The sequence below is a fragment of the Oratosquilla oratoria genome, chromosome 25 (genome assembly GCF_046742065.1).
Source record: "Oratosquilla oratoria isolate Oo_2021 chromosome 25, ASM4674206v1, whole genome shotgun sequence".
NCBI lineage: Eukaryota > Metazoa > Arthropoda > Malacostraca > Stomatopoda > Squillidae > Oratosquilla > Oratosquilla oratoria.
This window is the reverse complement of record NC_134801.1, coordinates 33901198-33925903: the sequence shown is the minus strand read 5'-3', so window position 1 is coordinate 33925903 and position 24706 is coordinate 33901198. Positions and strand designations below refer to the sequence as shown.

Below are 24706 nucleotides of genomic sequence, written 5' to 3'. Positions count from 1 at the left end.
TGCTTCCACAATGGTCAAGAAAACAAACATTGATACAGAACAAACTATAAAACCAATATCTAAATACCAAGGCCCTTGGTATATAAATAGATTGCTTTAAATTGCTTGTGTTCATTTTGCTGATTGTTGGGAATCATGCTGTGGAAGTGTAGTCAAGGGCGATTCTTATGAATTGCTTGTAGATGGTTATTAGTTTCTTCCTGTTGTTCAAAGTCAGTGCTTGCAATGGATTTAATTCTGTCTGTTTTCTTGCCGTTTTTTGCACTCGGGTCTTTTACATGTGGGTTGAGAGTCATACCAGTATCAAATGTGAGGCCTAGAATTTTTGGGTTCTTTTTCAAAAGAAAGATTTGGCTATATAATTTTATTACAGGGTGTTTTTTGATTCATGACTGTCTTGTGTGAGCAACATCATTGTTAATTTCTGTGATGAAACTTCCATACTGTTATTTTTGAGTCACTGTTCTAGTTTATTCAAGGAGGCTTGGGTGTTCTTTGCTCATATTTTGTATTTACTGTGCTGGGTTATTATTGTCAGGTAATCTGAGATTGGAGGGGCTTTAAATGGGTTTTAATATATCTATAATGGGTGTGAGCTTTAACTCCAAACTCCCCACTTATAAGGCCTTATATGGGGGAAAGAGATTTTGGTATGTATAACATCCACTATATTCTTAGTCTACTGTACACTTAATATCCAGTACTTTGTTAATCAATTCTACATTTAACTTTATTTCAGCATGGTACTGTCCCCAAAGGTAGAAGCACTGGTGAATTACTATTGACAAATATACAATGTACATGTAATATTCAGTCTCAGAATATTTGAGATATGTTCAGCTCACAAACAACTGTCCAATCAATTTTGTTTTTTTATTCAAGAAATTGACTAGGATTTGACTCCTAGGGTATTCCAAACATTGAAGAAGAGACACTAACAGAATACAATAACTTACGCAAGGCCATTCCTTAGGAAGAACTTCACGGTCTCACCAGACACTTGATGCACTTCTTCCAGGGTGGGAGGAACAAAACTCTTTGTGCCATCACCTGTGCTCTCCACTTTCCGAGTTGTCTCTGCCTGTCAGAAAAATGAACCTGATACTACCATTATCTATATATACACCAATGCTCTATTAATATATATCACTGCAGTAAATCTATCTATATACCAAGGGCTTCTTCTCTCTTTCAAGGGTGGTAGACAAGTCAAAAAGCAAGTGCCCACTCCCATCCACACCCTTTCCTCCCTCTTAATGGATGATGGGTCATCCCTGTATCCTGTCCACTGCCCTGGGTCAGATGCAATGTAGCACATCCACAGCAAGGTTGCTTTACTTAATCAGCGATCCTCACTCCTCAGAAAGAAGAGAAAATAGGGAGAAATCCCTTTGGGCTGCATCAAAATATCATACATAACCATTCCCTACCCCACCCATCCCTGACCCCCTCCTTTCCTTGCATCACATTATCATTTATACACAGCCATTCTCAACTCACCCCTATCTCCTGCCCTCCCTTCCTTCCTCAATATACATTCCCCTCTTGCTCAACACTCCTTTCACCCCATTTATCCATCTCATCCTCAGTCATCCCCTCAAATTCACTCCATTTAACTTTACCTTCTCCACCTCTTTTACTAGTCTTTCTTGACTCATTCTTTCCAAGTGTCTAAATCATCCCAATACTCTTTCAGCAGCCTTATCTGCCATCTCCTTTTCCACCCCCACTTTCCTCCTCACCTCCTTGTTTCTCATTCTATCCAACCTTGAACCCTTCCCATATTTCTCAGACATTTCATCCTTTCTGCTTCTCTTAAATTCCAAGTCTCCACCCCATACAGTGCCATCGACACAACCACCCTTTCATATAATCTCCTCTTTGCATCCATTCCCAAATGCCTATTTCTCATGACACTTTTTAATCCCCAAAGGCACTTCTCTCAGTCTACAATTTATTTCCATCTCCACTCCTCCCTTTCCTGCCAAATGCGACCCCAAATCCATAAAGCTATCCACTTCCTCCAGCCTCTCTCCTTTAAGACTTACTTTCAACTCTCTGCCATCCTCTCCCCTTGTACATCTTATCACCTTACTTTACTCACATTTACCTTCAACTTTCTCCTATTGCATACCTTCCCAAACTCTGTCACTAACTCCCTTAATCCCACCGCTGACCCTACCACAAGTGCAGTCTTGTCAGCAAACAAAAACTGGCTCACCTCCCACTTTTCTCCATTTTCTTTAATCATCTCCAGTCCCCTTCCCATCACCTCCCACACCACCCCATCCATGGACACATTGAACAGCTATGGTTACATGACATATCCCTGACATACACATATATATAACACAGATAAACAACTAATATAAAATAAATGTGGAAAAGGATAAAAAAAAATGTAATGACTCAGCTATCCATCTTATAAAACCCTGGTCACACATTCAAGATTCTTTTCAAATATAGTGAATTTGAAAAGCTGGAAGATGACTTTGCTTACAGTACTCTAGACTTCCCTAAGGACAATTCAACAATGTGTCTAATGTTTGTATAGGTTTAACTTCTCATAGTTCATCATTCAGGTTCTCAGTATGTGATGCAAAGGTGATCTGACATTTGGAGATTCAAAAAATAAAAGATTGTAACCTAAGTTGTTTCTACTCAAATGAACTCACTTATGTTACGTAGCTGTGACGGGTTTTAGGAAGACAAAACCCTCTGGTATATATGGTATAATCTGAGTGAAAGATATATGGGATTGCTATCTGATGAACCTGTTGGAGTAAATCAGCTACAGCTATTGAGTTCTGCTGTGAAAGAATTGTATGCATATATCTATATTCCAGCAGACTGGAAGTGAGTATTAAGTATCTAAAACTATTCACCTCCTCTGGTCTCTCCGACTGGAGGAGGTGAATAGTTTTAGATACTTGGGTGTGAATGTGGAGGGAAAGGGAGGAGTGGTGGAAGTAGAATGTAGATTGAGAGAGGCCTTGGGGGATTAAAAAATGTAACGAGAAATAGACATTTGGGAATGGATGCTAAGAGGTGATCATATGAAGGAGTGATTGGGCAGACAGCACTGTAAGGGGCAGAAACATGGAATATAAGAGAGGAAGACAGGAGTTTAAATGTGTTTGAGATGAGATGTCTGAGAAGTATGATAGGGGTTGTTGTTGTTGTTGTCGTTCCCTAGACTGTCTGTCCGAGCAGTCCCGTCTCCCCAAGGAATGCCACAGCCGAAACTGGGTTTTCCCACAAATCCTTTATAGAGTGTATGTTGTGTTGTTTGGGTGCATGATTGTGTATAATGCAGTCTTCCAATATATGTTGTATGGTATGGGGTGAAGTGTTACATCCTGGGCAGCTGTTCACAATGCGGTCATCTAGCCTCTTCTGGTAACTTAGAAGTGCTGGGTAGAGTGAGAAACGAGGAGGTGAGGAGGAGAACGGGGGTGAAAAGGAAGTTGGGAGATAGGGTTGATGAAACAGTATTGGGATGGTTTGGATACATGGAAAGAATGAGTGAAGAAAGACTAAAAGAGGTATGGAAGGCAGAGGTGGAAGGAGTGAACATGAGGGGGCAACCAAGGATGAGATGGATGGATGGGGTAAAAGAGACATTGGGAAAGAGGGGAATGTCTATTAAGGAAGGATGGGAGAAGACAGAAGATAGGGGTGAATGGAGAATGGTTATGTATGGATGATGCTGTTATGCATGAGGGGGAGTGGGTGGGGGATGGGGGGTTAGGGAGTCCGTGTGAAAAATAAATTGATGCAGGCCAAGGGGTTTCTCCATCATTTCTTTTTCTGCATGAGGAGAAGTGTTTTTTTTTGTTTGTTTTTTTTTTGGGTGGGGGGTGGACACCTATTTAATAAAGCAGCCTTGTTGTGGATGTGCTATGTCTTGAGACACTGCTTCTGACCCAGGGCAGTGGGCAAGATGCAGGGATGACCCATCATCTATGAGCTAAGATAATAGGGAAGGGGGTGGATGGGAGTGGAGTATGTGGGGAGGGAATGGGTGGGTGTGGTTTTTATGCCTTTGATTTTTAGACACATGGAAAGAATGAGTGAAGAAAGATTAGTAAAAGAAGTGTGGAAGGCGGAAGTGGAAGGAGTGAATATGAGGGGGCGTCCTAGGATGAGATGGATGGATGGGGTGAAAGGGGCTTTACAAAAGAGAGGAATGTCTGTGGAGGAAGGGTGGGAGAGGACAGAAGATAGGGGTGAATGGAGAAGGGTTGTGTACAGATGAGGCTGTGATGCATGAGGGGGAGTGGGTGGGGGGTGAGGAAGTGTGTATGGAAAAAATTTGACGCAGCCCAAAGGGATTTCTCCCCGTCTTCTCCTTTTCTGCATGAGGGGACGGAGAGGGGGGGTCGCCAAATTTATGAAGCGGCCTTGCTGTGGATGTGCTGTGTCTTGCGACACTGCTTCTGACCCAGGGCAGTGGACAGGATGCAGGGATGACCCATCATCCAAGAGGTGCCAGGATAGGAGGGAAGGAGGAGGGTGGAGGGGAGTGGAATATATGGGAAATGAAATGGGTGGGAGTGATTTCTATGCCTTTTTCTTTTTGGCTACCCCCTACATAAGGGGGAAAAAGCCTTTGGTATATGTATGTATGTTTTTTAGCTACCTCCCTTGTAAGGAGGAAAAAGCCTTTGGTATATGTATGTATACTAAGGTCCTTTTCCCCCTTATAAGGGAGGTAGCCAGCCAAGGTGCATGCCCATTCCCACCTATTCCACTCCCATCTACCAACTACTGTTCCCCTCTCATCTTAGCTCCTTGTGGATGAAGGGTCATCCCTGTCTCTTGCCCAGTGCCTGAACAGTTGTGTAAGTCTGGCATTACAGCAGTATATGCAGGAGGGTAGCACTGCATGGGAGGATTGGTACATACATATACCAACTGCTTTTTCCCCCTAACAAAGGAGGTAGCCAAACTCAAAGGCATAAATCCATTCCTACCCATTTCATCCCTACATACTCCACTCCCATTCACCACCCCTCCCTCCCTCTTTCCTTGGCTCCTCCTGGATGATGGGTCATCCCTGCACATCACCCACTGCCCTGGGTCAGAAGCAATGTAGCAAGACATAGCACATCCACAGCAAGACCACTTTATCTAATTGGTGACCCCCCCTCTCCATCCCCTCATGCAGAAAAAGCAAAGATGTTGATAAATTCCTTTGGGCTACACCAAAATATCATCCACATGTACTCCCCTTAACCCACATCGCCCACCCACTCCTTTCCATGTAACACAGCATCATGCATACACAACCATTCTTCACTTGCCTATCTTGTCTTCTCCCTTCCTTTTTCAACAGAAATTCCTCTCTTTCCCAATGCCCCTCTTACTCCGTCCATCCATCTTATCCTTGGTAGCCCTCTTCTGTTTACTCCCTCCACCTCTGCCTTCCACACCTCTTTTACTAATCTTTCTTCACTCATTCTTTCTATATGTCCAAACCATCCCAATATTCTTTCATCCACCCTATTTCCCAACTCCCTTTCCACCCTCACTCTCCTCATCACCTCATTTCTCACTCTATCAAGCCTAGTAATCCCTATCATACTTTTCAGACACCTAATGTCAAACTCATTCAAACTCCTCTCTTATGTTCCATGTTTCTGCCCCATACAATGCTGTCAGCACAGTCACTCCTTCATACAATCTCCTCTTAGCATCCATTCCCAAATGTCTACTTCCCATTACACTTTTTAATCCCCCAAAGCATTTATTCACTTCTCTCAATCTACATTCTACCTCCACCTTAACTCCTCCCTTTCCTGCCACATTCGCACCCAAGTCTCTCCCTTAATACTCATTTCCAATTTGCCTCTCCATGATACCATGTCAAAAGTAGAGCATTGAAAAGGTATACAAAGAGAAGAGGAGAAGCAAAACAGAAATGAAGGAGGCAAAAGGAAGGCACATGAGTGGGGTAAAGTTTGATGAAAATAATTGAAAAGAATAAAATGTTTTGGAAGGATATGAAGAGACTGACAGGGGAGAGTCAGGTAGAGGTTAATGAAATAAAGGCAGTACAGGGAAGATGGGTAGAATATTCTGTAAAAATGCTAAATGTGGAGGAGGTTAGCGAGGGATTGACTTAGCAGTGGGAGGTGCTAGGAAATTGGCAGGACTATAGAAAAAGATGCGATACAAAAAGCATTGAAAATGATGAAAGCTGGTAAGATGCCTGGGATAGATGGGTATAATGTAGAGTATTTGATGAAAGAACTCTTATGGTGGATTAGCTAGTAACATTTAATCTGACCCTACAGGAAGGGAAAGTGTCAGAAGACTGGAAGAGCATTTGTATAGTTTTGCTTGGAGTAAAGAACTTCAATGTCACCTGATCTCACCTTATTAAAAGTAAATGCTACAATGTCGTTGTGCTCCCTCAAAACACTGGTGATGTTCTCAACTCCCTTAGGGAACTCCTTCACTTCTATGATTCCTCTCTTCTGCATGGCATTCAAAAATTTGCTCAACTTTTTATAATTTGATTTTTTCACATCCATAGTGGCCCCATCAGGACAAGAAGGCACCATGTGCCGGCGGTAGAAATTACTTGTTAGGACTGGCAGTTCTAGAGTTTTTGCTGACGTCTTCCATGCTTTCAGGAAACAGTGAACAAGCAACTGGTCCATCTGGTCTGGTCCTATAGGTACCACAAAATGAAAAATCCATAACTCATCAATCAAAATTATAACCATCATAAATAACCTTATATGCATTTCACAATGAATGGGTATTTGTATAATTTCTTCTGTGTCATGATATGGCATGACTTCCTGCTATATTGAGTGTTTAGTTCTGTTATATCCACACAATGTTGAAATTATTCAAATACAAATAACTGTCTTTTGATTCCAATTACAACTGACAAAATGATCATACTATTTCACAAAACCTAACTTTAGGGTTAATCTTTACAAATGTAGTCCTAAAAATATAGTGATTTCCACTGCTGGTTGTGATGGTCCCATTTTTCTAAAGGGTAAACAGATTTAGATGAGCACTATGAATACATTATTACCACATCCCCTTCCTTATGTCACATGCAAGCACTGGAGTTCAAACCATCTCCCTCAAGCTGGTCACCCCCAGAAGACTAATGTTCTAATCTATTCAGCTGCCTTCCTCCCACAGACAGTGTTGCCAGTCAAAATGTCATATATAACCTTACCTAGGATTTCCTTTTCAGGCTCTTCTTGAGCAGGAGTTGAATCATCTGTGGCCACTTTTGTCTCTTCTTCTGACTCTTCTTCCTTGAGGATGAGGCTCTCCATTATTTCTGCAGCCATTAAATCCTCTTCCACTTCCTCCTGGCTGTGTTGGTCTTGTGCTTCTTCACTAAAGTCTTCTGTTGGATCTTCATCTACAAATACATGAACTGGGGTTATGACATGTAATGCATAAAATGAAATTTAAGTTACATAGGAATACATGACCTGTCATCCAGGAGGAGCCAAGAAATTAGGGAGGGTGGAGAATGGGACTAGAGTATGTGGGGATGAAATTTTATGTCTTTGACTTTGACTACATCCCTTGTAAGGGGGAAAAAGCTGTTGGTATATGTATGTATGTATGTACGGATGCATATATGTAGAAATATGTAACTATGTATATATATGTGCTGTGTCCTACTACACTACTTCTGACCTAAGGCAGTGGAAGGGTACAGGGATGACCCATCATCCATGAGGAGCTAAGATGAGAGGGGGGAAAGGGTGGTGGATGGGAGTGGAGTGAGTAGGAATAAAATGGGTGGGAGTGGGTATATGCCTTTTGATTTGGCTACCTCCCTGAAAAGGGGGAAAAAGCCCTTGTTATGTAGGTTGACAGAAATATATAACATGTATCTGACAAAGAGATTGTATCAATTACTATCTATATACCAAACCCATTATTGTAAGAGAAATAGGCAGCCAACCATTACCCATTTGTTTCCCTTTCATCTTAGCTCCTTGTGGAAGAGGGGTTATCTCTGTCCCTTGCTCAGGTCAGGACCAATGCAGCAAGACACACCACATCCACAGTAGGGCCCCACTGCTTTTTTTTACTTGGTAACCTTCCCTCCTACTCCCCTCATGCAAAAATAGAGAAGATGAGGGAAAATTCCTTTGGGTCATGCCAATTTATTGTCAATTCACAATCATTCTCCAATTACAACTATGCTTTACCTTCTCACCTCCCTACTCAACAGACATTCCCCTCTTACTCAAGGCTCCCTTCACCCCATCCATCTCCTTCCAAGTCTTCTTCCCATCAAGTCGATGTTATTGTTGTTTTTGTTGTTCTCTAGACTGTTTGGCCAGGCAGTCCTGTCTCCCTGAGGAATGCCATGGTTGGAATGGGGTTTCCCAACTAATCCTTTAAAAAATATATGTTGTTTTGTTGGTATGCATAATTGTGTACAATGCAGTCTTCCACATTGTGTTGTACGGGTTGAAATGTTACATCCTGGAAAGTTATCTGTGATGTATCCAGCCTCCTCTAGTAACTTAGAAGGACTGGATGGTGGCCACACAGTAGCCTGGTCAGGTGGACTGTTCTCTCATGGAAGAGAGGATTCAGAGGGATGGATATCAGGGGTTCAGGCATGCAGCAATGTGTTGTCTTTCAGTTTACTGATAGAACAGTGAGTAATATGATTATGGATATGCTACTGGAGGCAGGTGTCTGGTGGTTGTGGAGGAAGAGAGGAGAGTATTTGTGTGTGATATAGGTATTTGGGTATTGTTTTGATGTTTCTTGGTGAGTGTGGGTGTTCTACCACATAGTGTTGAGGGTGGGCTGTGTTTGTGGAGGCTGCAGCAAGTGTCTGTATGTCTCATGTCAAAGTGATCCTTGACTTTGAGGACTTGTTTCACCGTGTACTAGTAGATGGTCTGCAGGCATTGTATTTGTACAGCCTGTAATTATCTTTAAGGTTTTGTTCTGTATAGTCTGTAAAGTGTTGTGGTGTATCTTACAGAGGTTAGGGGCCCATGCAGGGCTCACATAATTCATTACTGAGTATATAATTTGTATACTGTAGTGGTAGTTTCTTTTTGTCCAAATATACCTGCAAGTGATTTAAGCATGTTGAGTCTAGGTATGCATTTTGTCTTTATGTTTGTGATGTATTGTTTGAATGACATGGATGTATAGTACATTACACCAAGAATTTTGGGCATATGTGTGGTATGAGGGTGTTGTTGATAAAGAGACATGGGATGTATTTGTGTTCTACTGTCCAGTTGTTGAAAAGTGCGGCTGTGGATTTGGTAGGTGATATTTTGAGTCTATTTGTAGTGAACCAGGTATTGAGTGTGTCAGGGTATGGCTGAGGTATTTCTCCAGCTCTGCGTTATGGTGTGTGCATGTAATTGTTGTACTGTGTGTGTAAGAAGAGATTTGTATTTCTGGAGTGTGGGTATATTTTGCATGTATAGATTAAAGGATGAGCTCTGAGGTACTCTGTTCCTAAAGTTTCTATTGTGTGACGATTGGACATTATGAGACACTTAAGCATTTCTACATACCCACATACATATACCAAAGGCTTTTTCCCCTTTACACGGGGGGTAGCCAAAAAGAAAAAGGCATAGAAATCACTCCCACCCATTTCATTTCCCATATATTCCACTCCCCTCCACCCTCCTCCCTCCCTCCTATCTTGGCACCTCTTGGATGACGGGTCATCCCTGCATCCTGTCCACTGCCCTGGGTCAGAAGCAGTGTCGCAAGACACAGCACATCTACAGCAAGGGCGCTTCATAAATTCAGCAACTCCCCTCTCCATCCCCTCATGCAGGAAAGGAGAAGACAGGGAGAAATCACTGTGGGCTGCATAAAGTAAAAGCATAAGCATTTCTACCTGCCAAATAATTGGCCAGCTATCTTTTGGTATTATCATGCACATCTATGTTGTATATTTTGTTTGCGAGATTGTCAGTGGATGCCATCAAAACTTTTATTAATGTCTAGTGTTATAAGAAGTTCATTCCATCCATCTCTGCCTACCACACTATTTTTTCTAGTCTTTCTTCACTCATTCTTTCCATGTGCCTATACCATCCCAATATTTTTTTCATCAGCTCTTTTTGTCACCTCCCTTTTCACTCACTCTCCTCCTCACCTCTTCATTTCTCACTTTATCCATCCCCATAACCCCTACCATGCTTCTCAAATACTTCATCCCAAACACTACTTGGATGAAGAAATGGTAAAGAAAATATTAGTTACATTGATAAAACCAAGATTGGAGTACACTGTGACACTATGGACAACCAGTACAAAAAGAATATAAAGAAATTAGAAAGAATTCAAAGAACAACAACAAAGATGGCATCAACACTCTAAATCTATATATGAACAGATTGGCCAAACTCGAACTACCAACCCTGAAACAAAGAAGAGAAAGAGGAAATCTACTAACCATCTACAGAATTATGAAATGGATGGAAGTCCTTGATAGAGATGATTTATTAAAGTGGGATAAAAAAAAAAAAAAACAAGAGGACATGAAAAGAAATTTAAATAGGATAGTTACAGAAGAGATCTGAAAAAGAATAGCTTCCCACACAGTGGTGGATATCTAGAACAAATTGAATGAGGAAACAGTGAGTGCAAAAACTATACAAGAATTAAAGATCAAACTGGATACTGAAAGATACTAAAACAGGTCACTACGAGCACAGATATCTTCCCATAAAATACAACTAGGTAAATACATTTAAATTTCTCCTTCCTTACAGTCTAAGTTTCTGTTCCATACAGTGTCATAGGCACAATCACCCCTTCATATACAGGGATTCCTTGGTTTATGAGTGTCTTGACTTCTGCTGTTTTGTGGTTATGATGCTGGCAGTGCTTGTCCTTGTACATTCCCCTTTGCTGATTAAAGGAGAGAGGCTGGAGGAAGTGGATTGCTGTAGATACTTGGGGGTGCATGTGACAGGAAAGGAAGGAGTGGAGGTGGAATGGAGATTGAGAGAAGCCTTCGGAGATTGAAAATTGTAATGAGAAATAGACATTTAGGAATGGATGCTAAGAGGAGATTGTATGAAGGAGTGATTGTGCTGACAACACTACATGGGGCATACATACATATACCAAAGGCTTTTTCCCCCTTACACGGGGGGTAGCCAAAAAGAAAAAGGCATAGAAATCACTCCCACCCATTTCATTTCCCATATATTCCACTCCTCTCCACCCTCCTCCCTCCCTCCTATCTTCCTCACCAATTACTTCCTCTGTTCCTCTCCTAATCCTCTCAATCAAGACCCTCCCATAAGCCTTCCCAACTACACTCAACAAGCTGATCCCTCTGAAATTACTACACTCACACTTGTCCCCCTTTCCCTTGTATAGCGGAACTATACAGGCACTCCTCAAGTCCTCCGGCACTCTACCCTCTCTTAAACAACATTAAATAACCTCACCAGCCAGTCCACCATCACTTTACCTCCTTTCTTCAGACATTCTGCATGGCATCCATCCAGACCAGGTGCCTTACCTGCTCTCATCATCTTAACAGCTGCTTTCACTTCATCCTTCCCTATTTCTCCTCCATTTTCCTCACTCATCACGGTCATTTTCTTAGCACTTCCCACTGCAACTACCTTTCCCTCCCTATCCTCCTTCACATTTAGCAACTCCTGAAAATACTCTGCCCACCTTCCTCTCCCTGCCTTCTCTTCCATTATCATCTCTCCATCTGCACCTTTTACCTTTTCTTCTCTACTTGATTCGCCTCCTCTTTCTCTTTTAATTTCCTTCCAAAACATCTTTTTATTACTTTCAAAATTTTCTGTCATACTCTTACCCATTTCTCATTTGCTCTCCTCTTTGCTTCTTCCCTTCTCTTTACTTTGTACCTTTCATACGATTCCCTCATCCTAATTCGTAGCCAATCTATGAATGCTTGCTTCTTCTCTTCTACACCTTTCTTTGCTTCCTCATCCCACCACTCACTACCCTTCCTTCTATTTCCTCCTGCCCTCCTTGTTCCACACACCATCTCTGCACACCTTATGACTCCCTCCTTGAACCATCCCCATTCCTCCTCCACTCCTAGTTCTACTCTATCCTTTACTCCCTCCCACTCCTCTTTCAGCTTCTTCTTATACTCATTCTTCTTTTTTTTCTCATTTAAGCAGTTCACTCTAAATACCTCCCTACCTTCTGCCCTTTTCCTCTTTCTCCACTCTCAATTTACCTTCCACCAGGAAATGATCTGATATTCCCCCACTCTCTCCCCTTAGAACATGTACATCTTTAACTCTTCCTACCATACTCCTGGTCACCACTAGTCCATTAACGCTCTACCTGCCACCCTTGTATCCACCACCCTCTCCCATGTGTACTTATGCTTGACTTTCTTCTTAAACACTGTATTTGCTATCATCAACTCTCTTTCAAGACACATCTCCATCATCAATTCTCCACTACAATCTTTACCTGGAACTCCATACTTCTCAATCACTCTGTCAATTGGTTTATTTCCTACCCTAGCATTAAGGTCTCCCAATACAACTACATTGACATTTCTCCCTAATCCCTCTATGCACTCATTTATATTTACCCAAAAAGTCTCCCTTTCCTCTATGCTCTTCTCACTACCAGGCCCATACGCACTTACAAAAACCCACATCTCCCTTCCCAGCTTCACCTTCATCCACATCAACCTTGATGACACCTCCTTCCACTCCAATACCTGCTTACTTATCTCTTCACTTACTAGTATAGCCACCCCTTCTCTCCCTCATCCCCTCTTCACTCCTGAGTACCTCCCAGCTACACTCCCAAACTCAAAGTTGCCCTTTCATTTTAGTTTCCCTCAAAGCCAGCACATCCATCTTTCTTCTCACAAACATACTGCCTATCTCTTCACTTTTACTCTCATCTGTACCACATCCGAGCACATTACAAGACCCAAACCTTAGGGTACTGGTTGGAAAACTCCCACACCCTCTTATGCCTTTACTTTTTTTTTTTTTTTTCTAGGAATGTCCCCTTTTGGGGCTACAGGTAGCAAGACTCCTAATCCCATCCCCCGTCCCGTTTTTTGTCGCCTTTTATGACTCAAGTGGAAAGATTTGGTGGTAGCATTCTCTTCCCCCACCACAGGATAGGCGAAAAAAGGAAATGAATATTCAGAGAAATGGTACAGGGACAGCATAATGGAGGGATAGTCGTAGTATAAAAGTGTCATAATTTCTCTATGAATAGAGTTTTCCTCTATCACAGACAAAATGATGTGTGGCTCTGGTCCGTAGGGGCACCCCATATAGACCCTAAAGTATCAACTGCATGCTACTTTGCCACAATAACATGCAGCCAATACCCCAGATGGGGTATATATATATATATATATATATATATATATATATATATATATATATATATATATATATATATATATATATATACATACATACATGATGGTTGTTCAAGCCCTGCCACCAGCAAAGTTGAACCAAGGGCATTGTTCATTAAATGCCATACTACAAAGTCCTCTCTGTATATATATATCACAAAGAATTAGTTGGTGAGCACAGTGGAGGAATACATCATCATGCAATGATGGACCAAGGAAGGAAGCACCATTTGAGATTAATATCATTTGCTTTCCTAATATCTTGACACAGCCCAAAGGGATTTCTCCTCATCTTCAATGTTTCTGCATGAGGGGATGGAGGGGGGGTGCCGATTAAATAAAGCAGCCTTGCTATGAATGTGCTGTGTCTTGCTGCATTGCTTCTGACCCAAGGCAATGGGTGAGATACAGGGATGACCCATGATCCAGGAGGAACGGAGAAAAGAGGGCCGAGAAAAGAGGGAGGGAAGGATGGTGAATGGGGGTGGAGTGGGTGGGGATGAAATGGGTGGGAGTGGAATTATGCCCTTTGACTTTGGCTACCTCCCTTGTAAGGGGGAAAAAGTCCTTGGTATATGCATGTATTAATTTTTTTGTTTGTGTTACTTTTTTGGGAACTTTTTGCCCTTCATTATGACCATCAGGCAAAAGGCAAGTTCTTCTGATGGCAGTGCATCAAAGAAAAGGAAAGTAATCACCATGAAAGATGCTTACTGAGACTGGTTCCAACTTACACTACTATGCAATTACTAATGCATAATAACCTGTAGTCAACACCACATTAAAGGTATGATTAATGGGTAGGAGTTGGATGGATTCATGCCTTGGCTGGCTACCTCCCTTGTAAGAGGGAAGAAGCCTATTAGTATATAGACAGAAAGACAGATGCTTTTGCTTACAATACTTTGAACACATGTATGCATGTAACTATTCACATTTCATCCTCGTACCTTGTTTGTCCTCCATCCCAACCATAACCTCTGGTTGTCCTAGTTGTGGTGGTAAAGCCTTGCTCCCCATCTCCCACAGATGGTCACCAAACACATGCAAGACAGAGACTCCTTTACCATATTTTCCTGACATGAACATGTCAAAGGAGCTGTGATAAGTGAGTCCAACAGCCATGGGAGCTTGGTTGGTAGTTGTATTCACAGCCACAGGAGTGTTCTTGTCAAACTTGCCATATGAATTTGGAGTCATCTGTCAGGAAGAAAACCGAGAACTGATGCACAATGATTTACTTCAAATTAAATACAAATTACTTCTTCAATCCTATGCTAAAGTATGTCTCTTTCCAAAATTTATATATTCAATTCATATATAAATCATACACTACAGGCACTTCAGTGTCCATACACATATCCATGTTTGCTTGCTAGGTTTTCCAGCTTGTTAGTATGCCCATTATGAAGGATTAAGCTATCAGTGTACTTCAGAAAAACATCAGATGTATTTCGTGAGACAGGGTTAAAAACATCAAAATTTGCCTATTTCAACCCAGTTGCACAGCATTAAAAATTATAGTAATTGTTGTCAAGATTTTAATTTTTGATACTCTCATGATCTTCAACCAACACATCAAAGACCTGACAGAAAAATACATACATACATATACCAAGGCTTTTTCCCCCTTACAAGGGAGGTAGCCAAAAAGGAAAGGCATAAAATCATTCCCACCCATTCCATCCCTGAATACACTCCACACCCCTCCACCCTCCCTCTTATCTTAGCACCTCCCGGATTACGGGTCATCCCTGCACCCTGTCCACTGCCCTGGGTCAGAAGCAGTGTCGCAAGACACAGCACATCCACAGCAAGGCCGCTTCATTAAATCGGCGACCCCCCCCTCTCCGTCCCCCCATGCATAAATAAGTAAATAAAAATATATATACACATACATATACCAAAGGCTTTTTCTCCCTTACAGGGGAGGTAGCCAAAAAACTAAGGCATAAAATCTTAGGGTTCTGGTTGGAAATATATAAAAAATAACATACTATGATCACTAGCAAATAGGAGCTTTGGTCAGCACAAGGAAACCTAAATCACAGTCTATAAACAGTTCTCAAGAACCACACTCAAACTACACTACCACATCATCATTCCCAGCAACTAAAAAAACAAACAATGACACCCTACAAACTACACAAAACAAAGCACCAAGAATAATAACAGAATACACAAAAAAACCCTAATAACACATCTGTATACAGAAACCAAGTTGAACACAAACAATTTACAACAACTACAGAATGAAGCACTGAGAGCAATAACAGAATGCACCAAAACCACCCCTATTGGAAGCCTATATACAAAAGCCAAAATCCTCCCAATAGAACACCGCATGAAAATGACAGGAACAATTCTTCACTAAAATCCAAAACCCCACACACCCTTTCACAAGCACCACCAAAAGAATGCAACAAGGAAACAACACCAGTAGTATACACTCAAACTATAAAAACCATCTATACCACACAAAAAATCTAGAGAGAAACACATACATACCCAGATAACTAAATAAGCCCTTCAAGATGGACCACCACACTCAATACTCCAACAACCCAGACATAACCCTCACCGAGAAAACCCTCCCACACCTGATAAAGAAGTACCAACACATAATATGCCTAGCCACAGATTCAAACTGCCCCATATACAACTACCATATAGAAGACAGAATACCTCATACTATAAATGCCCCACACTAACAATGCCCAGACAACACAATATTTCTTCCCTATGTGATTTATGGTCCTGACCAGGGGTTGTTGCTGGTTTCCTGGAGGCTGCGGGTCTTCTGCAAGAGAGACAAGGGAGCAACAGCTTGACTGATTGACCTTTTACTGCTTCGTCTATGTAGAAAAATTGGGTTATGATAAAGGATTCCAAGTTCTTTTCTATTTCTTCTGTGTAATCTTGCCAATTTGCCTCTTGTCACTTGTATTACTTTCTATGGATGCTTTACTTTTCCTTTAATTTTCCTTGGTGATCTATACAGAAAAGTGGTCTGAGGGAAGATCATGGATAGTTTTCCACAGTACTTGCAGTTGCAGGGAGGGTAAGCACACTGTTATGTCTGGTGATGTTGCTAGCTGGTTGTAATGGGAAGACTGTCTGGTCGGGTCTTTGCTGAAGTTTATACATTCACGTTTGGTAGTTATTCTAGAGCTCTGCTTCCTCTTTAGTCTGGCATTTGTGTATGTTTGTGGGTAGTGTGCATTCATGTTTGTTAGCACAGTGAGTCGTTGGAGTTGGGATATGTTGTTTCGAGGGGTTGAAGTGGTGGGTCAAATGTAGATATTTGTGATACTGTACATTGTTTTCTTTAACATTTTCAATACAAGTCAGATACTCGCATGCACCTTAGCTCCCTGATGTACGATGATGCATCACAATATCCACATTATAAAATATAGTTACAGCTGTTATACTCATTCTCTTTCACCTAGAATGTTTATAACCATAGAAAACGTGGTCAAGCCTGTTCACTGAATAAGAGGGTCACTCAGCTATAACTACAAAATAAACATAATCAGGATGCCAACACCAGCATCCTCACATAATCACTCGTGCTTCATGACACCTACGTAGGCATCATTGTATTCTAGGGATTAAGTGTATTTGAATTGTGATTATTTCTGTTGAGGAGTCTGTCAATGGCTATTTAATATATTTATTGTTACATACATACATAAACCAAGGCTTTTTCCCCACCATTCCATCCCTGAATACACTCCACACCCCTCAACCCTCCCTCTTATCTTAGCACCTCCTGGATGATGGGTCATCCCTGCACCTTGTCCACTGCCCTGGGTCAGAAACAGTGTCACAAGACACAGCACATCCACAGCAAGGCCGCTTCATTAAATCGGCGACCCCCCCCCCCCCATGCATAAAAGGAGAAGACGGGGAGAAATCCCTTCGGGCTGCGTCAAATTTTGCTCACACATACTACCTCACCCCCCATCCCCCCCGCCCATTCCACCTCATGCATCACAACATCATCCATATACAACCATTCTCCATTCACCCGTCTTCTGTCCTCTCCCGTCCTTCCTCAACAGACATTCCCCTCTTCCCCAAAGCCCCCTTCACCCCATCCATCCACCTCATCCTAGGACGTCCCCTCATGTTCACTCCCTCCACATCTGCCTTCCATACCTCTTTTACTAGTCTTTCTTCACTCATTCTTTCCATGTGTCCAAACCATCCCAATACTCTTTCATCAACCCTATCTCCCAACTCCTTTTCCACCCCCATTCTTCTCCTCATCTCCTCATTTCTCACTCTATCTAGCCTAGTAACCCCCATCATACTTCTGAGATATCTCATCTCAAACACATTCAAACTCCTTCTCTCTTCCTCTCTTATGTTCCATGTTTCTGCCCCATACAGTGCTGTTGGCACAATCACTCCTTCATACAGTCTCCTCTTTGCATCAATTCCCAAATGTCTATTCCTCATTACACTCTTCAATCCACCAAGGCATCTACTCGCTTCTCTCAATCTACATTCTACCTCCACCTTCACTCCACCTTTTCCTGCCACATTTGCACCCAAGTATCTAAAACTATCCACTTCCTCCAGTCGCTCTCCCTTAATGCTCACTTCCAGTCTACTGCCCCTTTCACCCCTTGTACATCTCATCACCTTACTTTTACCCACATTTATCTTTAGCTTTCTTCTATCACATACTCTCCCAAACTGTCACCAACTTCCTCAGTCCCTCCTCTGATCCTGCCACAAGCGCAGTGTCGTCAGCAAACAACAGCTGGCTCATCTCCCACTTTTCTCCATTTTCTTTAACCATCTCCAATCCCTGACCCACTACCCTTGCATTTACCTCTCGCACCACCCCATCCATGTATAAGTTGAACAGCCAGGGCGACATAACGCATCCTTGACGAAGTCCCACCTTTACCTCAAACCTCTCACTCTCTCCATTTCTAATCCTGACACAAGCTCTACTACTCTCATAAAAACTCTTGACAGCTCCTAGAAGCTTTCCTCCTATCCCATATATCTGCATAACCTCCCACAGCGCCTTTCTGTCTACCCTATCGTAAGCCTTTTCCAGATCCATAAAAGCCAAAAAAACATCCTTCCCCTTTCCTATAGCTTTCTCACATATTTGTCTTACCACAAAGATCTGATCTACACAACCTCTACCGGTCCTAAATCCACACTGTTCCTCACCAATTACTCCCTCTGTTCCTCTCCTAATCCTCTCAATCAAGATCCTCCCATAAGCCTTCTCAACTACACTTAACAAGCTAATCCCTCTGAAACTACTACATTCACACTTGGCTCCTTTTCCCTTGTAAAGTGGAACTATACAGGCACTCCTCCAGTCCTCCAGCACTCTACCCTCTCTCCAGCAAACATTAAATAACCTCACCAGCCAGTCCACCATCACTGTACCTCCTTTCTTTAGACATTCTACATGGCATCCATCAAGACCAAGTGCCTTACCTGCTTTCATCATCTTAACAACTGCCTTCACTTCATCCTTTCTTATTTCTCCTCCATTTTCCTCACTCATCACGGTCATTTTCTGAGCATTTCCCACTGCAACTATCTTTCCCTCCCTATCCTCCTTCACATTTAGCAACTCCCTAAAATATTCTGCCCATCTTCCCCTTACTGCCTTCTCTTCCATTATCATCTCTCCATCTGCACCTTTTACCTTTTCTTCTTTACTTGATTTGCCTCCTCTTCCTCTCTTAATTTCTTTCCAAAACATCTTTTTATTACTTTCAAAATTTTCTGTCATACTCTTACCCCACTTCACATCTGCTCTCCTCTTTGCCTCCTTTACCTTTTGCTTAACTTCTCTTTTTTTTTCTTTGTACCTCTCATATGACTCCCTCATCCTATTTTGTAACCAATCTGTGAAAGCTTGCTTCTTCTCTTCTACAACCTTCTTTGTTTCTTCATCCCACCATTCACTACCCTTCCTTCTATTTCCTCCTGTCCTTCTTGTTCCACACACCATCCTTGCACACTTTGTGACTCCCTCCTTGAACCATCCCCATTCCTCCTCCACACCTAGTTCCACTCTATCCTTCACTCCCTCCCACTCCTCCTCCAGCTTCTTCTTGTACTCCTTCTCCTTTTCATTTAAAGAGTTCACTCTAAGCACCTCCCTACCTTTTGTCCCTTTCCTCTTTCTCCATCTATCCTCTACTCTCAACTTACCTTCCACCAAAAAATGATCTGATATTCCCTCACCCTCTCCCCTTAGCACATGCCCATCCTTAACTCTTCCTATCTACCACCCTTCCCTCCACCACCCTCTTCCATGTGTACTTATGCTTGACTTTCTTCCGAAACACTGTATTTGCTATCATCAACTCTCTTTCTAGACACATTTCCACCATCAACTCTCCACTACGATTCTTTCCTGGAACTCCACATTTCCCAACCACTCCATCAATTGGACCATTTCCTACCCTAGCATTCAGGTCTCCCAGTACTGTTACATTGACATTTCTCCCTAAATCCTCTATGCACTCATTTAAATCTATCCAAAAGGCCTCCCTTTCTTCTACACTCTTCTCACTGCCAGGCCCATATGCACTTACAAAGACCCACATCTTCTTTCCCAGTTTCACCTTCATCCACATTATCCTTGAGGAAACCTCCTTCCACTCCACTACACGTTTACCTATCTCTTCACTTACTAGAATAGCCACCCCTTCCCTCCCTCGCCCTCTCTTCACTCCTGATAACCTCCCACTTACACTCCCAAACTTACACTCACCCTTCCCTTTCAACTTAGTTTCACTCAAAGCCAACACATCCATCTTTCTTCTCACAAACATACTACCTATCTCTTCCCTTTTACTCTCATCTGTACCACATCCACGCACATTAAAAGACCCAAACTTTAGGGTGCTGTTCCGAAAACTCCCAGACCCTCTTATGCCTTTACTTTTTCGTTTAGGAATGTCCCCTGTGGGGCTACAAGGAGAAGGATCCCTAGTCCCACTCCCCGTCCTTTTATTTTTTGTTGGTGAAGGTTATATTGTTGTGTATCAGTGTTGTGAATACTTTGTGCTAAGTTTTGTTTTCCTTACTTGTGGTGTATTCTGTACATGTGGATAGAATCAAAGAAACATCCAACAGTAAATTGAATGGCCACATCCTTCCATATCAAAACAATCCTAAAATCCTGGGCTTCACTTCAGATGTCCTTCAACCTATACATCAAAAACTGGCAGTGAAAATCAAGAAAAAACAAAATATACTATGATTAGTAGCAACTACAATTTCTAGTCACCAGAAAGAAATTCTAATCACCATTTACAAACATTTCTTGAGAACTTCACTCAAATGTACCTCCACTGAATGGTTCCCAGCAATCAGGACACATCCAGATACTGGGACAAACACTTTAGGACTAACTACTGTACTCCCTATTACTGCAACTCCTTCCAGGTATCAGCCTTACAGAAGGGTACCTCCTGAGAAGAATATGGGTTACACAAGAGAAATTGTGTTCAGGTCAGCCTCCACCGCTGAAATGATGCAGAAACAGACTAAGCCTGACAACAAAGCTAAGCTGCCGCAGATGCAACCATCACCAAGGATGCCAAACACCTCATCTTGTACTGGCCTGAAATAGATTTACCCAGAAAATAACATATTTCTTCCTACAATGACTTATGGGTCACTCCTGAGGCTGTTGCTGATTACCTTGGAGTCATGGGATTCCTGTAAGACAGACCTGAAGTAACAGATTGACTGATTCAAATGAATTTATTCGCTGAATATTAATGTTTCTTATATGTTATCAAATATTCTTGAAGATCTCACCTCTCCTTTGAGAACTATGCCTGGCAACATAAGGTCAGCTCCTTTTGCAAGTTTGTCTATCACAGGTGGCTGAGTTGTGAAAGTGTGTAACAGGTTAGGGAACTTCCAGAGCATATATACAGTGGGGAAAAGGTCTTTCTCCTTCTCAAACTTGAAGAAAAATGGATCCTTTTGCACCTGAAGAAAAAAATACAATTGTATTAATTTCAGTACAAAGTGAATATAATAATAAAAGAGACTAATAATGGGTACCTGCATGTGGTGGTCTCAAAAATGGACACCAGTGCTGACCATTTTCAAAACCTCTCATCCCCCTCACTTCCATCAGGAGGTGCAGTCTTGAGGGCTTGACACTCTGCCTTCAGACTGGGCCTAAGATCTCTTTCTATAAACTTTTTCACACATGGGGAACTAACAACTGGTGACTGATCCACTTCCCATACCACTTTCAGCTAGTGACATAGAAACAGTTCTGCACTAATACAGTACCAATACAAAGTTCCTTCTCAGAGAGATCTGAGAGAGGGCCAGAGGACCATTGCCAACCACTATGGGGTAGTAGGTTTTCCACATGGTGAAACTGAAGGCAATAACTGACTTGTTGATTACAACAGAATAAACCTGAAGTGTCCTTACGTAGGGAGAGGGGTAAAGTAAAAAACGGAATTTACCGAACTGTAATAAATAGGAAGAAAGCAACACTCATGGTCTCCTATCTCTTACTCTCCAATTATCATAACTAGCTTTAAATTCAGGTATGGTTCCAACTTAGGCTATATCTCCTTATTACCCAATTATCATACTTAGATTTAGATTATGTATTCTTCCAGGTTTGTCCCACACTAACAATATCCACACAATGACACAATATCTATTCCCTAAGTGATTCATGGTCCTCACCAGAGGCTGTTGCCAGTTTCCTGGGAGTCGCAGTTCTTCTGCAAGACACCAGGGGCAATGGACTGATTGATTAACTGTTGCCACAAATTTTACCAAGAGGAAAACCTGCAGCCTCAAAGTGGCTGGCAATAGTCCTTGGCCCATCCCACAGATTTCTCTAGATAGAAACTTTGGATTGATGTCAGTACTGTATTAGTATGGGCCTGTTTCTGTATCACTGGGTGAAAGTGGTGGTGGAGGGGATACTCGCTAAAGGTCAACTCTCCGTGTGTAAAAAAAGTGTACGAAATATGGCTGAAGTTGACAGAATGTGACCTTGGGCAAAGTCTGGAGACTGAGTGTCAGAGCCACAAATGGAGGTGAGTGGGTTGACATGTTTTGAAAATGGGCAGCTCTCCTATCTATCTTCCAGGGCTACCACATGTCAATGGTCCCTAGATTGAATGATCTATCAAATTAGTGTAACATGAAGTAAACTTACTTGATAGACATTAAATGACTCCCCTTTAGTAGAATACAAACGCACTAGAGTCATTTCCCCTTTCCCTGGCACCATCTGTTGAAGATCTTCTTCTTGGACATTTGGAAAGCTGAGGGCCACTTCAGCCCGAATTTTCTTTCTGTAAATATTTAGTTAAAAAGTTTCTTGGTCAATGTCCCGATCCATTTCATCCATCTTTAATCCTTTGAGTAAGCATATGGACTTGTATATTTATTCTATCACTATGCAATTTCATTCAGGTAAAAGAAATTCTTCATGCACTCAATATTCAATATAGATGATATAGATATCTCAATTAACTATGAGAGTTCAGATGAACTTATATATTTATTCTAATTACTGCCATTTATTTTTTTCAGATGAGAGAAATCCCTAATGCATTCAAAGGATCAGTGTTAAAAACAAGCAACAAAAGCAGATAAAATTACAAAAATCTAATTCATATCATCAATCTATATATGAAAAAATCTATATACTAAAAAAATCATTACTTATATATATTTCAATATCATTTTCATCATTTAAATATACAAAACACACACACACAGTTACATAAGAACATAAGAACATAAGAAATAAAGGAGACTGCAAAAGACCATAAGGCCTACACTAGGCAGCTCCGTATCCATCACCACCTGTCGTCCCCATCCATAAAGTTGTCTAATCGTTTTTTAAAACAACTGATAGTTTCAGCGCTTACTACGTGGTTACTAAGTTTATTCCATTCATCGACCACCCTATTTGTAAACCAATTCTTGCCTATTACCTTCTTAAATCTAAATTTGTCCAGTTTATACCCATTACTGCGAGTCCTGCCCTGTTGTTTTATTATGATGACCTTGTTTGCATCACCCTTGTTATAGCCTTTGATCCACTTGAACACTTCTATTAGATCACCCCGCACTCTGCGTCTTTCCAGAGAGTGTAAGTTTAGGTGTCTAAGCCTCTCTTCGTAAGGCAAATTTCCGAGTCCTTGTATCATTTTGGTCATTCTTCTCTGTACTGATTCTAGTGAATTTATGTCCATTTTGTAGGACGGAGACCAAAACTGTACCGCATAGTCCAGGATGGGTCTAACTATTGCTAGATAGAGTTTAATAATTACCTCTGCACTTCTATTTGTTACCGTCCTAGCAATGAAGCCTAATGCCCTGTTTGCTTTATTTCTGGCGCTAATGCACTGCTTCCTGGTTTTAAGGTCCGGACTCACCAGAACTCCCAAGTCCCTCTCGCACTCAGATTTTTCTAAAAACGTGTCATCTAAGTTGTATCTATTTTCGGGGTTGTGTAGCCCTACGTTTAACACGCTACACTTAGAGATATTGAAGTTCATTTGCCATTTCACCGACCATGTTAACAGTTTATCAAGATCATCCTGCAGAATCTGGGCGTCTTCTCCTGACCTAATTAGGCGTCCTATTTTAGTGTCGTCCGCAAACTTACTAACATCACTATTTAACCCATCGTCTAAGTCGTTTATATACATAATGAACAATAAGGGACCCAAAACCGAGCCCTGGGGGACACCGCTAGTAACATTGCCCCACCTAGATTTTATTCCATTTATGGTGACCCGCTGTTTTCTGTTACTAATCCAAGCTCTAATCCATTCTAACACTTTTCCTCCTATGCCATGGGCTTTGATTTTATTTAGTAGTCTCTGGTGTGGCACTTTGTCGAACGCTTTGCTAAAGTCAAGGTAAATAACATCGTAATTTTCATTGTTGTCTGACGCCTTATATAAAGATCTGAAGAAAAAAAAAAACTTTCCATATAGAGTAATAGATACATGGAACAAACTGAAAGAGGTAACAGTGAGCACTAAAACTATACATGATTTTAAGAAAGAACTGGTTGCGGAAAGATACAATTGCAGGTTACTACGAGCATAGCTCTCCTACCACAAAATACAATTAGGTAAACTCGGTAAATACATATCATGGAAATGCAAAATTGGTGAAGGAGAAGTCAAAAAAGTAAACTTGGAAAGGGACCTAGGAGTAATTATCATCAAAGACATGTCACTAGACAAGCATATCAACAAAATAGTCAGAGAAACCTTCAATTTACTAAGGTCAATGAAAGTGGCTTTTGAC

At 41.5% G+C, this 24706-nt stretch overlaps 1 protein-coding gene across 1 annotated transcript in view; it reads right to left on the bottom strand.

Annotated features, from left to right (window-relative positions):
• eIF2D (eukaryotic translation initiation factor 2D) overlaps positions 1–24706 on the bottom strand; it is a 52583-nt gene that overhangs the window by 6945 nt on the left and 20932 nt on the right. Inside the window, exons 3-8 of the mRNA XM_076208650.1 lie at positions 22590–22728; positions 21209–21385; positions 14338–14587; positions 7208–7399; positions 6381–6679; positions 957–1081 (exon numbers count right to left, since the gene is read on the bottom strand). Coding sequence (XP_076064765.1) covers positions 957–1081; positions 6381–6679; positions 7208–7399; positions 14338–14587; positions 21209–21385; positions 22590–22728 — 1182 coding nt within the window. The remainder of the gene's footprint in view (positions 1–956; positions 1082–6380; positions 6680–7207; positions 7400–14337; positions 14588–21208; positions 21386–22589; positions 22729–24706) is intronic.